This window comes from Anabrus simplex, chromosome 3, assembly GCF_040414725.1.
Source record: "Anabrus simplex isolate iqAnaSimp1 chromosome 3, ASM4041472v1, whole genome shotgun sequence".
Taxonomy (NCBI): Eukaryota; Metazoa; Arthropoda; class Insecta; order Orthoptera; family Tettigoniidae; genus Anabrus; species Anabrus simplex.
The window spans coordinates 384,356,016-384,370,621 of record NC_090267.1 but is presented as its reverse complement, the minus strand read 5'-3'; the positions used below and the strand labels follow the sequence as shown (position 1 = coordinate 384,370,621).

General features: G+C 37.0%; 1 protein-coding gene across 1 annotated transcript in view; it reads right to left on the bottom strand.

Moving 5' to 3' along the window:
* Nucleotides 1-14,606, bottom strand: part of Noa36 (zinc finger protein 330 homolog Noa36) — a 30,940-nt gene that overhangs the window by 8,488 nt on the left and 7,846 nt on the right. The window contains exons 4-5 of the mRNA XM_067143332.2: nt 7,471-7,702; nt 2,798-2,962 (exon numbers count right to left, since the gene is read on the bottom strand). Coding sequence (XP_066999433.2) covers nt 2,798-2,962; nt 7,471-7,702 — 397 coding nt within the window. The remainder of the gene's footprint in view (nt 1-2,797; nt 2,963-7,470; nt 7,703-14,606) is intronic.

The following is a 14,606-nucleotide window of genomic DNA, read 5'->3' as shown; positions in this document are numbered from 1 at the left end:
CACTCCACCTCATGAAAAGACAGTTGATACATTATAAATGCCCACTTTTCGAACTTCGCTACCTGACGCTTTATTTCAGCGGGAAAGTTCAGCCTATGTGAATGAACGTAATGAAGCAACGTGATGGATTCACAGCAATACATAGGAGAAGGGATGAGACCTCGAATCTTACTGGACCATGTGATATGGCTGATGGAAGGAGACTTTTGAACCGATATACTTCGAAGACAAGAGCTGGGGGGGGCAGTCTTATTCTTACTCGTAAGCAGGTTGTTACTCGTATTCGGACATTCTGATTCTCACTCTTGGAAGACACTCTTACTACGATTCTACGTCTGCACATCGGAGAAGATTTTAACTTAGTTCACTTCGCATCTGAGTAGTACCGTAGGATACTACTCAAAAGTTACTCTCATTGGGACTTGTTATTTCAATGACGAGAGGTAGTCAACGGGAGACCGGTTTTGACTAGTATAGGGAAGGAGAGCTTTTATTATGAATTTAGCTACGCTACTGTTCCGTAATACGGAAGAATACAAGTGTATTCTCTCCATGAACTTAACCCATGGTGGTTTTGCATTTAAAATTAGGATTCATTACGACTTTATGTAAGGAGTAAAGTAGGAAGTGTTAAAGGCAGGAAAAGCATAAGTAGGACTGGAATCCAACAACAGATGAGGCAGTCGGTACAAGAGATCCACCCATCATCAGCTTCAAGACAACAGAGTCTACATATGCTGAGCTTATGGCATAAGTTACTGCAAGTCTTCGCGCAACAGTTCGTTTTCTTAGAGTTAATTTAATTCAATTTTTCTTTTGCTTCCGTAAGTTCAGATTTCGTTAATACACCGTTACATCACGTTTTTCATCCTAATAAATAGCTGTTTTAATTTGTATGTTCTGGAATTATTATTAATGATCCTTAAATTCCAAGTTAGTGTACTTAATGATTTGTGGGAGTTTTTTGAGCCTTATTACATATTTTTATTATTATTATTATTAATTATCAACTTTTGTTTTCAAGCCATAAGCTTGAAGGCTGGCGCCCATGGGATATTGTTTATGGAGAAACAATGAGATATAATTTATTTATTTTAATATTAAAGTGACTCGCTACGTTATAATTTTGTCAAACATCTGTGGGCCGAGTGGGTACGTCACAAAGTTTCAGTAAACCCATTTTAACTCCGCCCAGATCTCATAGATTCTTCAACCATTAACGAAGTAGAACTCGCAATTAAGGAACTAAAAAATGACAAGGCATGCGAAATCTGGAAAATTGCTGGAAAACCTGCGATCATAAATCTCCATCGACATCTAGTAAAAATGTGGATCGCAGGGAAAATTCCGGACCACTGGACCAAAGGAATAATCCATCCATTATTGTTAAAAGGAGATAAAACCAACCCAGGTAATTACAGAGGAATAACTCTTCTGGACTGCACATATGAAAAATTTGCTTGCATATTTTACAACAGGATAAAAAACATTGCAACCACAACTTGGAGAATACCAAGGAGGATTCTGTCTAAACAGAAGATGCCCAGACCAAATTCTCAGCCTGAAACTAATAATGGAATATTACAAGTGCAGAAATAAACAACTCTTTATCTCATTCATTGATTTCAAAAAACCATAATATGATAGTATCCATAGAACACTTTTAAAAATCCTCAGATTATACAGTCTTCATAACAAATTTATTAAGAAGGAAGCCATACTTTTCAGTGTCAACTCAGTTAATGTAACCTTAAAGCTTTTCAGCCTGTCAAACGCTAATTATAACACCTATAACATTGTAACATATCGCTCATGGGCTACATTAGTGGCACAACTCAAAAAATTAAGTTCTAAGAGAAATGAGAACAAAGTTTCCTTTAGTAGCAAAATGCAGAAATCATAAAATTAATTTATGGAATAAAGAGCAAGCCCATGAAGATTATCTGTATTAAAATTTTTTAGAAAAACATGCCACTGAAGTTACAGGACCTGAATTGGGACAAGGCACCTGGAATAGATGATATACCCTCAGAATTAGGAGAAACCAGCAAGGCAAGGTTATTCCATTTAGTGTGTAAGTTGTATGATACAAGAGAAGTGCCACCTGATTTTTATTGGCTTCAAAAGAAACATAGGAACACATGAAGCAATCTTGACTTTACATCTGATCTTAGAGGATTGAAAGAAGAAGAAGAAGAAGAAGAAGAAGATTTTTTATCAAATTTGACCATAAGAAGAGATAGAATGATAAAACATCTCCGAAGACACCCAAGACATTTTAGTTAGTTTTTGAGGGACATATAGGCAGAAAGAATGATAAGGATAGACCACAGAATGCATATGATAAAAAGATTAGAGTAGATGTACAATATTGTAGTTATCAGAAATGAAAAGGTTAGCATAGTATAAGGTGGCATGGAGAGGGGAGAACAATTAGCTCAGTGGATTAGCTGCTTGCTTCACATTCGGAAGGCCAAGGTCCAAATCCCAGTCAATCCTGGGTTGAGATTTTCATCTCAAAAATCATGTGGCGTCAGGATGGGTGGCCTTAAAACCCTGGCCAAAACCAGAATGAGCCTCGGTAGCTCCAGTGATTCCAGAAATAGCTGGGATAAGCTGAAGAAAGATTTTAGGGTGGCATGGAAGCTGCATCAATCCGGTTCTATGGACTGATGACACAAACAACACAACAATTTAAGACTTAAGAATCAGCTTAAAGGAGGTTAATTTACCATACTCTGTTCTTGTAGATTAATGTACAATATGTATAAAAATTCTACACTAAATGAAAACTTACTTGACATACTGAGATCCTTTGTAAATGAGGTCTCATAACTGCATTTTGGACAAGGAATGGGCTTATTTTTCTCATATTTGAAGCCTTTTCGTCGCACATGATCCTCACAATAACAAGCCTTACATCGTAAACATGAATACTGACCCAGTTTATTACATGATTGGCCTAAAATAAACAATAAGAAAATTAGTACAATCCAAATATAATGTACCTCAAAGGTGATTGGGTTAAAAAACTAGACCTAGAGTTGTAGTACTGTACGAACTTGTGACTACACACATTAACCCTAAAACTATAGATATACGTACACACATCCATCAAATTTTATAATAATATAAGAAATTTATTTTAACTCAACCTATTCAATACAGTACAAGATGTTAACATACTAGTTAAACATCATTAAAAATAGTCAAGACATGTTTTGCCCCTTCTGTGGGGCATCGTCAGTCATATCAAATACATCAAAATTATACCAGACGTCTAGTTGGAAATTTGATATTATTTTTAACGATGTTTAACTAATATGTTAACATCTTGCACTGTATTGAATAGGTTGAGTTAAAATAAATTTCTTATATTATTATAAATTAAGATTCTTTCAATACGGAGAAAATGATTTTTATTACTTGTAAACACATCCATAATATGATAAATAAATAATACCTCAAAGGTTAGGTAACAAGTGTTCAGGTAAATTGCAGAACAAACAGAACAAAACACTAAGCCTCTGTGAATTAACTATGTGCCTCTACAATCCTCTGTTTGCAACTAGTTCTGTGGTCTTGTTTAGTTCCATATCATTAAGAAACGAACCTGACATTTATCCCCTTGGTCTTCCTCTGCTCCACTTACCCTCCCAAACAGAGTCCATTATTATACTAAGTAACCTATCCTCCTCCATTCATCTCACATGACTCCACCAGAGAAACCAGTTCATATGCACAATTTCATTCCTTTATCTCCCCTTTGAGAGTGCCCTCCTGCCATAGTTCCCATATGTTTGTAACAGAAATCATTCTTACTACTTTCATGTCTGTTATTTCCAATTTATGAATAATTTTGGTTGCATGAAGACTACTTCCAGTCAAAATTGGTTCCAGGTATGTTTTACATCACAGAAGGCAGTGGAAATAGTTTCATTCCAAAGCATTTAACGAATGGAATGGAAGAATTGGGAAGTTGCTTGTATTTTGTTGAAATTGTCTGGGGAAATAAAGCTATCTATATACATAAAATGTACCCCGATAGACCTTTAGACCCACAGTCACCAAAGAGCTGAAATCATAATTATGTAAAATCTTTTTATTAATTGGAGTTCTGTAATTACTAATTACAGCCTATATTTGTAAGATACTGTAATTTCTTAACACCCAAAGGTTCTAATAAATCATAAATTACACAACAAAAAAATACAACAAACAATTCTATGAAAATCAAATATTACAAGAAATTACAATCGAACCTGCCCTCATTTAAGCGAACACCTAAAATTCCAGACAGCAGGCATCGCCATTAGTCTTGCTACTTGTCTTAAGCAGACACTTTACATGCTCCAACACTTTCTTTACACCAGTTTGCCATACTTTCTTTTAATACCATTCGGCAAACATACAAGAATTCCTTTCAAATGTTAGTACTATTTTGAGTCTAAGGAAAAGGGAGAAAAAATTTATATATGAATGTTGTAAAAACTGTGAAGTTAATTCTTCTGTACAGGGCTCTTGCCAAACTTTGTTTTATGATTGTCTTGCATTCTAATTAGTGTACCAGGTATCCAAAACTGTCTGCGCTGCTAGGACGAAAAGTGAAATTCAAATGGCAGGTGTCAGCAACCCTGTGTGGATGACATCACATGTTGACATTTCCATCAACCTGTCAGTCAGTGCAGAGTTGTGAAGCATGTCAGTCGTGTCAAAAGCAGTTCTATAGGAATACAATCCTAAAGTGAACAACATGTCAGGGTCAAAGGATGTTTTACGGCCGTGTTTACTTTACGAGTTCAAATTGGGCAGGAATGCTACAGAAGCCGCTCGAAAGATATGGTCCGCGTTTGTAGAGGCATCAGCGAGTGAGTGCACAGCGTAAAAGTGGTTCACTTGATTTGCATCAGGAGATGAGAGCCTCCAGGACAAGCCTCAAGCTGAATGTCCACCACTATCGACGAAGCCCTGCTGAAGAAGAACAATGAGCGTGATTCACATCAAACGTGCAAGGAACTTGCACAAGTGTTTAGAGTGCCTGAGGAAACCGTACAACTGCATCTGTACAACTCTGGGAAGACCTGGAAGCTTAGTAATTGGGTTCCTCATGTTTTCACCGAGGAAACCGAACTCCAGTGGCGCTCACCATTTGTTCTTCATTGATGTCATGCCACAAGAAAGTCCCATTCCTGGACCAGATACTGACATGTGACAAGAAATGGGTGTTATACAGTAACTGCAAAGGAAAACATCATTGGGCGTCTCCTGGTTCTGTTGCATTTGCCCCCAAATAGAACATTCATCAACAGAAGGTACTGCTTTGTGTTTGGTGGACCAACGCTGGTATTACTTCCCGGACATCGCTCCATCTGACTATCGCCTGTTTTTGGCCGTGAGCAACAGTTCCGAAACCAAGTTGTCACGCAGGCCATAGGACAAATTTTTGCTTCTAAAGGCAAGAACTTTTATAAACGCAGGATTTATAAGCTTGTATCTTGTTGGGAACATGTAACTGAAGCTGAAGGAGATTATTTTGCTGAATAAAATTCATTTGCAGGAAATTAAAGAGTCATTATTTCTCATGGCTCCATGGCTAAATGGTTAGCGTGCTGGCCTTTGGTCACAGGGGTCCCGGGTTCGATTCCTGGCAGGGTCGGGAATTTTAACCATAATTGGTTAATTCCCCTGGCACGGGGACTGGGTGTATGTGTCATCTTCATCATCATTTCATCCTCATCACAGCACGCAGGTCGCCTACGGGAGTCAAATCAAAAGACCTGCACCTGGCGAGCCATAGTCCTTCGACACATCACGGCACTAAAAGCCATACACCATTTAATTTATTTCTCATTGAAAAATATGGCACAAACTTTTTTGGATACCTGCTATATTCTGAGAACTCTAGTTACCTAGGAATGTTGCCAGTGATTTTCGAACCTAGCTTGCATCATTCTACTCATAACTTAAGACTGTTACTGATAAGGTCGAGGTCAGGTAATTCAGTTAAACTTGACAAGGAACAGACTTGTATGCACTAATTGTTGAGACAGAAATACGGTGTAGCATTTCAATCGCCCAGTAAACATGATTAAGAAGGGACAAGTATAGAGAGATCTCAAGACAAGAAAAATGTAATAACAGAAAGTGCAAAAGGACTTTCGCGAGAAAGCTCTCTGAAAAAATTGAAATGCAGGAAATCTCAAATAAACACAACTGTGAAGAATAAATATGAAACTGTGAGTGGGAGGAAAATAGGAATCAAGGAATGAAAAAGAAAGCAGGAATCAATTTTCGCAAAAGTGAACGTTGTGGCATATGAGTGACTCAAGTGTGATCAAGCAAAAAAAAAAAAACTGTGAGTAAGCAGGCCAATGTTACAAGAAAAAGCAGAAGAAACCGCAAATAATCTGAAAGTTGAGATTCTTAAACAGATGAAGAAGTTGTGTCATGCTGGATTGCGAGTGTGAGGAAAACACAGTGGAACCATTTAACAGACTTTTCTTTACCTTTTTTGGAATATTACAGTAAAGGAAAATGGAACTGTTTTTTCTAGTGGTCTGACATCATACTAACACATCGAAGGTTTTCGGCGATCCAAGGTTGGGGAAAATACTAGGATTGGAAAGGTAGTGGCTGTGGCCTCAATTAAGGTACAGCCCCATCATTTGCCTGGTGAGGAAATGGGAAACCATGGAAAACTATCTTCAGGGTTGCCGATGGTGGGATTCAAACCCACCATCTCCCGAATGCAAGCTCACAGCTACATGATGTGCTAAATTTACACACAGCTAAACGATTACATTCCAAAGCTGTAATGTTTGAAAAAGCTCTAAAATCACTTCTAATATCTCCCTGGCAAATATTTAGTTAGAAATGATTTAGAATCAAAATAAAGATGTATGTTTATATTTATGGCAGATGTTCTTTGTCTTTAAAATGTTTGATTAATTTTTACAACCTGCCATAACGGGCATTTTGTCATAAAACCGATGGTGTCCGCAGGAAAGAGGTTCGACTGTATATCGATACAAAGAATTTCACGATAAAATAAAACCAGAAAGAAAAAACAACAATAAAAAGCAACGTACAAGTAGTTTAACATAACAATTAAAAAATAATTGCAATGAAATTAATAATGTAATTACAAGGAAAGACTTAGAAATTAACCCAAAATTTACATCATATTCCGTAACAAGTAGTATGCCACAATACTGTAATAGTTACATGGCAATCAGATATAAATTTAACCACAGCTTAAATATTTCCAATGCCTTAACACTACGACTTACAGTAGACTGGGCGGTACAGTGACTCTCTACTAGCTTAACATTGTAAATACAACATCATATACTGACACACAACTTACATATTTCCAATGCTTTAATACTGTACTACGACTGTAGATTGAGCAGTACAACACTCACTATTTCCAATATCATGCATAACAACAAATAACTGTATACAACTTACACTTGAAATTTTCTGATTCTAAAACTTGGCATGAAGCCTGGTGTTCAAATTGGTCATCTTCACACAAGAAACTAGAACAGAAGGAGCACCGGAACATTCGCCCTCCATGGTCCCATACACATCGTTCACATTCAACACAGATAGCATCTTGCAATGGGCAAGTGCATGCATGAGTTTGGAGACACTTTCGCCCATGACAAATCCATGCCTCACAGAAGTCACAGATAGCACCCTAAAACAAATATTTTAAATTTTAAAAGTACTAGCAGAATAATATAGGAAGAATTTAAACAATTCTTCGAAAGATATGACAATTTCTTTCAAATTTCGTCCTAGAAGGAAGGACAAGAACTATGACATACTGTACATGCAAAATTGCTTTACTATGATAATTAATCAATGAAAAATACTACATATTTATCCATAGATATAACAGTGGAAAAGATGGCAGTAAAGAGAATATTACAGACCATATGTATGGTTTCTGAAGGACATCTATTGAATCTTTTAAAGTAGTTCTTAGCCCTTTCCATCCTGAGATATTTTCTTTGAAATTTGAATTTTTTCTTATTTCAATGTACATAATTTTGAGCCTAGATTTCAGGAAAAATAGTTTTAAAAAATATTTTCTTCGCCATTCTCGTGGAAAACCACCCGCATGATCATGCTAGTTAGGGTTTATTTGAGCATACTTCTTTGCTGAATGACACATGTTGAGCATATGGGATTCTGTAATTGGATGATTTTATTTACAGTGAATCAAATATATGAAGTAAAATAAGTTATAAAATATCAATATAGGACTTATATAAATAGAATATTCTTTGAAAAGTAGTCTTCGGTTTGATGCCGGTTGAGGACTCGGTGAATGAGGTGCAGGTAAATGATTAGTTGTAGTAGGGGAATTATTATGCGCAGAATCATTAGCTCCTGTGTGTTCTTCCCCTTCACCAATATCGTCACCATGATGAAAATCATCAAAATCATTGCCTACATGTGAAGATATAGGTTCAGGTACCCACTCATCATCACCATCTTCACTCATAATCAGATGCATACGGTAACCTCGCTATTTCTTCATCTGATATCCCTAAAATTCATATAAATACATGTATTTTGTATTCACATAAGTATACTAATGCTTAATTAGAAAAAAAATTCCCAGAATACTAATGATCATTTTTGAGGTTAGAAACACACCATTAACTCAAATTAAGCCCTAACCCGCAACACCGTGCTAGTTTCAGACTAACAGTTTATTATAACTGCTAGGTTCAAAAGGTAGCATTGTTAAGGATATGTATATCTTCTATGATGATTCTAGGATGTTTTAAAATGATTCACAACAAAATCAAGGGATTCTGTAATTGAATGATTTTATTTACAGTAAATCAAATATATGAAGTAAAATAAGTTATAAAATATCAATATAGGACTTATATAAATAGAATATTCTTTGAAAAGTAGTCTTCGGTTTGATGTCTGTTGGGGACTCGGTGATTGAGGTGCAGGTAAATGATTAGTTGTAGTAGGGGAATTATTATCTGCAGAATCATTAGCTCCTGTGTGTTCTTCCTCTTCAACAATATCGTCACCATGATGAGAATCATCAAAATCATTGCCTACATGTGAAGATATAGGCTCCGGTACCCACTCATCATCACCATCTTCACTGAATAAGTCCTCATAATCAGATGCATACGTTAACCTTGCTATTTCTTCATCTTATATCCCTAAAATTCATATAAATACATGTATTTTGTATGCACATAAGTATACTAATGATCATTTTTGAGTTAGAAACACGCCATTAACTCAAATTAAACCCTAACCCGCAACACCGTGCTAGTTTCAAAAGGTAGCATTGTTAAGGATATGTATATCTTCTATGATGATTCTAGGATGTTTTAAAATGATTCACAACAAAATCAATATGTAAAAGATAATAGGCCTAAAATGGACAAGTTACCTTGAGGCCATATGGCATATTTTGTTTACAAAAGTTTAAACACATATGCTGCCTCCTTGTGGCCGACTAGTGAAATAAAAACAACTGCAATATATGAAGCGTGGAACCCGCACGATCATTGCAGTCTGGTGTGACGCAGGGAAACGGGCTCGTTTTATTTTAATAAAATAAAAACCCAACCTGCACAATCGTGTGGTCCAGGGTGGAAAGTGTTAGAATAGAGTATAATCAGGTCAGTAATGGGCATTCCTTTACCCCACTCCTCTGTAAATCACACATGAAATGCATCAAAACTTTTCATACACACTTTCTACTTGACTCGATCTCTTACATGAAATCATACATCTAGCCCTATCTACGAAGACTATACTGCAATTAATGAGCAGCATTTTTTTTTAAAATCAGAATTCATCAATACAGTATAATCAAGTGCATCACTGCAATCTACAGACTTTACAGATCGTGACATCATTAACTTTTATTGTGTACACATAGGAATACACATTGGCTGACAATGATGTTTTGTTTCAGCAATGTGTTGTCATTGAACTTTCAAGTTAAATAGGAAATTCCTGCTGCTGAAATTAATCACAGCATTCAGCGTGCAAGGGAGGTAAGTGCATGGATGCTAGCAATGTTACGAGATGAGGTGGAATGATGATCATCTAACATCACCTCGCAGGGTTTGACCTTGAACTGACTACACTGAATGCAACACAGAAGAGCAGACAATATCATTAAAGATAAACGTGTCACTGCGGGTACAACTGCAACAAAACTTGCAGTAGGACAAAGTACAGTGGAGGAAATAATCACAAGATTAAGCTATCAAGAAGTTTATAACAGCTGGGTCCCACATCCACTGGAAGCAGCGCTGGTTTAAGGGCCTCCAGTAAAAGCGCTTTTAGTAAAAGCAGGTTGAATTCCCCACTGTAACAGTCTTCCTTTACAATATCTTTTATCCTCCAGTTAAATTATCAATGTTTTTGATCACTTAAATCACAAAAGAGTCACACACGACTGTAATTCTATTTCAATTGTCAATATCTATTGATCACAAATTTCTGGTCCTAGTAGTTCCTGTTCCTGTCTGCTTAGCATGTTTGTTGAATGTGTGTTAGTCGTCGGTAAGTCCATACTTTGTCCCCACCATTTATCATAACGTAACATAAAATACTTACAGGTTCTCAAAAGAGGGAGTGTAAGAAGGTGAAGAAAGAAACATCATGGCAGGAAGGCGCATTAAACAAATTTGTAAAGAGAATGCAAGACGATAATGCGACTGATTGTTGTGAATGAGCAATATGATACAAGTACAGTAAATATAGTGAACAAGTGTACAGTAATAAAATCTCCTACAAATGAGTGTACCAAAAATCCCTCAGTTATTATTTTAAATAAGAACAGTGTACGATTAGAAGACAGTGCAAGAAATTCAACATGAGTTATTGTGGAAAACCTACTGGTATTAAACATGAACATGAATGTTTCTGATACAGATGTTGATTCCCATAGGGAACCTGAAATATTTGCCCTGAATGAGTAAATTTATAATACCAATATAGTTGGTCCGTTATTGGACATTATAAATTTTCCAGCTAACTCATTCCTGGTTGCCAGCGTTTCATCCCAGCGTGCTAATTTGGGCTCATCAGTTGGTAAATAGCACACCTACCAAGATGCATGGCTAGTGTATACTGTGGAGACTGCTGCTGTTGCTTATAGTTATTTCATTCTCCCTGTTTGGGAGCAGGCCACCAGTCCAACTAGGGACTCTTTGGCCGGTGTTTTTTTGGGTGTTCCATTATTTATTATAGGTGTGCTATGGCACACGTATTTTTATGTTGTTGGTGTTGAAATGTATACTGGTGTGTGGATTGTCACAACAAGGCGTCACCCAGTGTGAGTCCCGCACCGCACCCACTTGGCTTTTACCCTGCTATCCCCCGTTTATTGAATCTTTATAGTTACAATTTTTACAATATTTATATTACATTATATGTATTCATTTTTCTTCTTTAGAGTTTTTGCTCATTGTGGATTAAATCATTATTCATATTACAATTTCACATTTAACTTTATAACATTGCACTTTCCATTGTGAGTCCTCTCTTGATTTTTTTTTTTTAATTTTTCGATCTTTGTTTTGTGTATTTGTTACATTTTGACATATTATTTCAATCAGATTCACTGTGATATTAATATTTCATTTTCAGTTTTTGAGTTCTTTTACTTGCGGTTGTGATATATTACAATTATTATAGTAGCGTTTTGTATAGCTGTTACATTTATCTTCGTGTAGTGTGCTGTTTGTGTGTTTGTGTATAGGAATATAATTTTGAACATTTTGTGTATTGTGTGTCAGAGTGTTTGGATTAATTGGTGTGTTTGCACTTTAGTTGATGGCGGTGGTATCGCCTTCAAGTCAGTACTGTGTTTGAGCCTTTGCCCTACTTTTGCACCATCTGCAGTGGTTTATTGTCATTTTTAATCGATGGTTAATTTTGGGCAGTGGCTGGGGTTCGGAATAGGTAGGTGGTAGCGGGTGTTGGCTGTTGGTTCAGGATGGATTGAGCTAGCGGGGATAGGTTGATGGCTTCAATAGGTTGTAGGAGGTTGCGGGAATTAGCAGTTCTAAGGTATTGCAATCTGAGAGAATGGAGGTAGGAGCGGATTGTAGGGAATGTGTATAAATCATGAATTGTCTCTATTCTCGTTTTAGGTTTGAGGCTGTACGCAAGTCGAATGGCGTGTCGGTCTAATTTTAGAATGTCTAAGTAGTGGATGGGGTGGGCTGTGATCCAAGTTAGGGAGGCATAGGTAATAATAGGTCAAACAAAGACTTTATATGTGTTTATTATTTGAGTGGCTTTTAGTCCCCAGGTTTGACCTTTCAACCAGTGTAAGAGGTTAAACCTGCTGTATGCCTTTTTATAAATATTGTTAAAGTGTACATTCCATTTTAGATTGTTTTGAAATGTGATACCAAGGTATTTAAGGGTTGAGGTCTCTGTAAGTAAGCGGTTGATTATTAAGTGTGAGGTGGATTTTATTAGTGGGTCGGTATCTGCAGTTGCCATTTCTAAAAACTATAAATTGGGTTTTGTTTAATTTTGATTTGCCAAAGATTTAGCCATTGTTCGAGTTGGTGGAGGTAGGGTTGTATGCGTGATTGGAGGGAGCAGTTGTTAGTTCCAAGGGCGAGGATTGCCATGTCATCTGCAAATTGATATAGTTTAAGTAGGGTTGAGGGTTGGCGGATATCTATACAAAATAGGACGTATAATAGGGGGCTCAGAGGGCTGCCTTGTGGTACTCCAGCTAATAAGGGAAATTTATATGATAGGGTGTTGTGGATGGTTATTTGAGCACTATGTCGGTTGAGTAAGTTAGCTAGGAAACGGATGATTGTGATAGGTAGTGGTAGATGTCGCAGTTTAAAAATGAGTCCTGAGATCCATACTTTATCGAATGCCTTTTCTACGTCTAGACTGATTAATGCGGCTTGTTTCTTAGGTGGAAGATATGTTCTGAGGGATGCTGATATATGGAAGAGGTGATCTTGTGTAGAGTGGTGTGGGCAGAAACCAGCTTGTGATTGTGGAATTAGTTGGAGGGAATTTAAGAAGGAATAGATTCTACGGGCTACGATGATTTCTAATATTTGACTTAGTACTGGTAACAGGCTTACTGGACGATATGAAGTTATCTGTGAAGGTAGTTTGTTAGGCTTTAAAAATAGTAAGATTTTTGCATGTCCCCAGTGGGGTGGAAAGGAACCTGTTTGGATTATAATATTGTATATATTGCATAGTATTTGAAGAAAAAGGAGTGGTGCTTCTTTGATGTGTCTGTACGTAATTTGGTCAAGGCCAGGAGCAGTGTTCTTTTTGTATTTTAAAAGCTTGGGTATGTCTTGTACTGTGATTGGTGTGTTTAGAGGGAGTTGTTGTTCTATAGGTGGGGGGGGTCGAACGTGGTGTGTAGTGGTGCTTTAGTAACGTCTGTGTATTCAGTTATAATTTCATGATCTGGATGGTAGAAATTAGGGTCAGTAGAAGGTGAAAGACTTGTCTGTAGTGATCTGCGAAGAGATCAGCTTTCGCTTTTGGATTGTTTGGTGCGGTGTTGTTGTGTATTATAAGCTAGTGAGGAAATTATCTTTTAGTTTGTGTGAGTTGTTTCAATTTAGTCCAGTATTTACGTGCATCGGTTGTATTAGATAGTTCAGTGCAAGTGTTGTTCCAGGCTTTTCACTTTATGGCTTTAATAAATGAGCGTGCGTGTCATAGTGTTGTTCTGTGTTCCCGAAGAGTATTGGGGTCTCGTGTTCGAAGGTAGGCTTTGTACAGTCATATGAGTATTGTAGTAGTTGAAGGGCTCTAGGTGGGAGTGGTGGTTTTGAAGGGTGTGAAGTATCGCGGGGTATGTGTAGATGGTCTGCACTGGTTAAGGCTGTTTCAAGTTGTTTTATTGTGTTGTCTAATTCTTCTTGGTTTGTCGGTGTTGTAATATTGTGGATCATGTTTGTGATAGTTTGTCTGTAGGCTGACCAGTCAGTGTGGTTATATTGTCGTACTGGTGAGGGTCGTTGGTTGTGTTGGAATGGGTTGGTTCGTAGGTTTGGTAGGCTTAGTAAGCATGGTATGAGGTCACTTCCGATAGATGGTAGCATGAGTATATCACTATTGTTTGCTAGTGTTGGTGAGAGGATTATGTCAGGGGTGTTATTGGATATAGGTCGTGTGAGAGAAGGGAAAGGGATGTCCACGCCCCGGATGTCATGTAGAATTTGTTCATAAGTTCTTTTTTGAGCTCTATCGTATGATGTGACGTTAAAGTCTGCCATAATTAAGTAGGTTGAAAAATTTTGGTTAATATATTCTACAAATTCTTTAGGTGGGGGTGATCCTGGAGAAGTGTATATGGTAGCTATTGCAAAGTTTTGATTGCCAATAGTTACCTCCATTATTAAGTTTTGTGTTTGGTATTCTTGTAATTGGTGGTAGTGTATTTTTGATGGAAATCATTTGTGTACACTGACTGCTACCCCTCCTTTTGATTTGTGGTTTTTGTTTTTTAGTTAAAAATGTTTCATTAAAAATTATGACATCCGGGTTGTGTTGGCCGATCTGTAATTCAATGAGCGGTCGGTTAGTTCTTAATG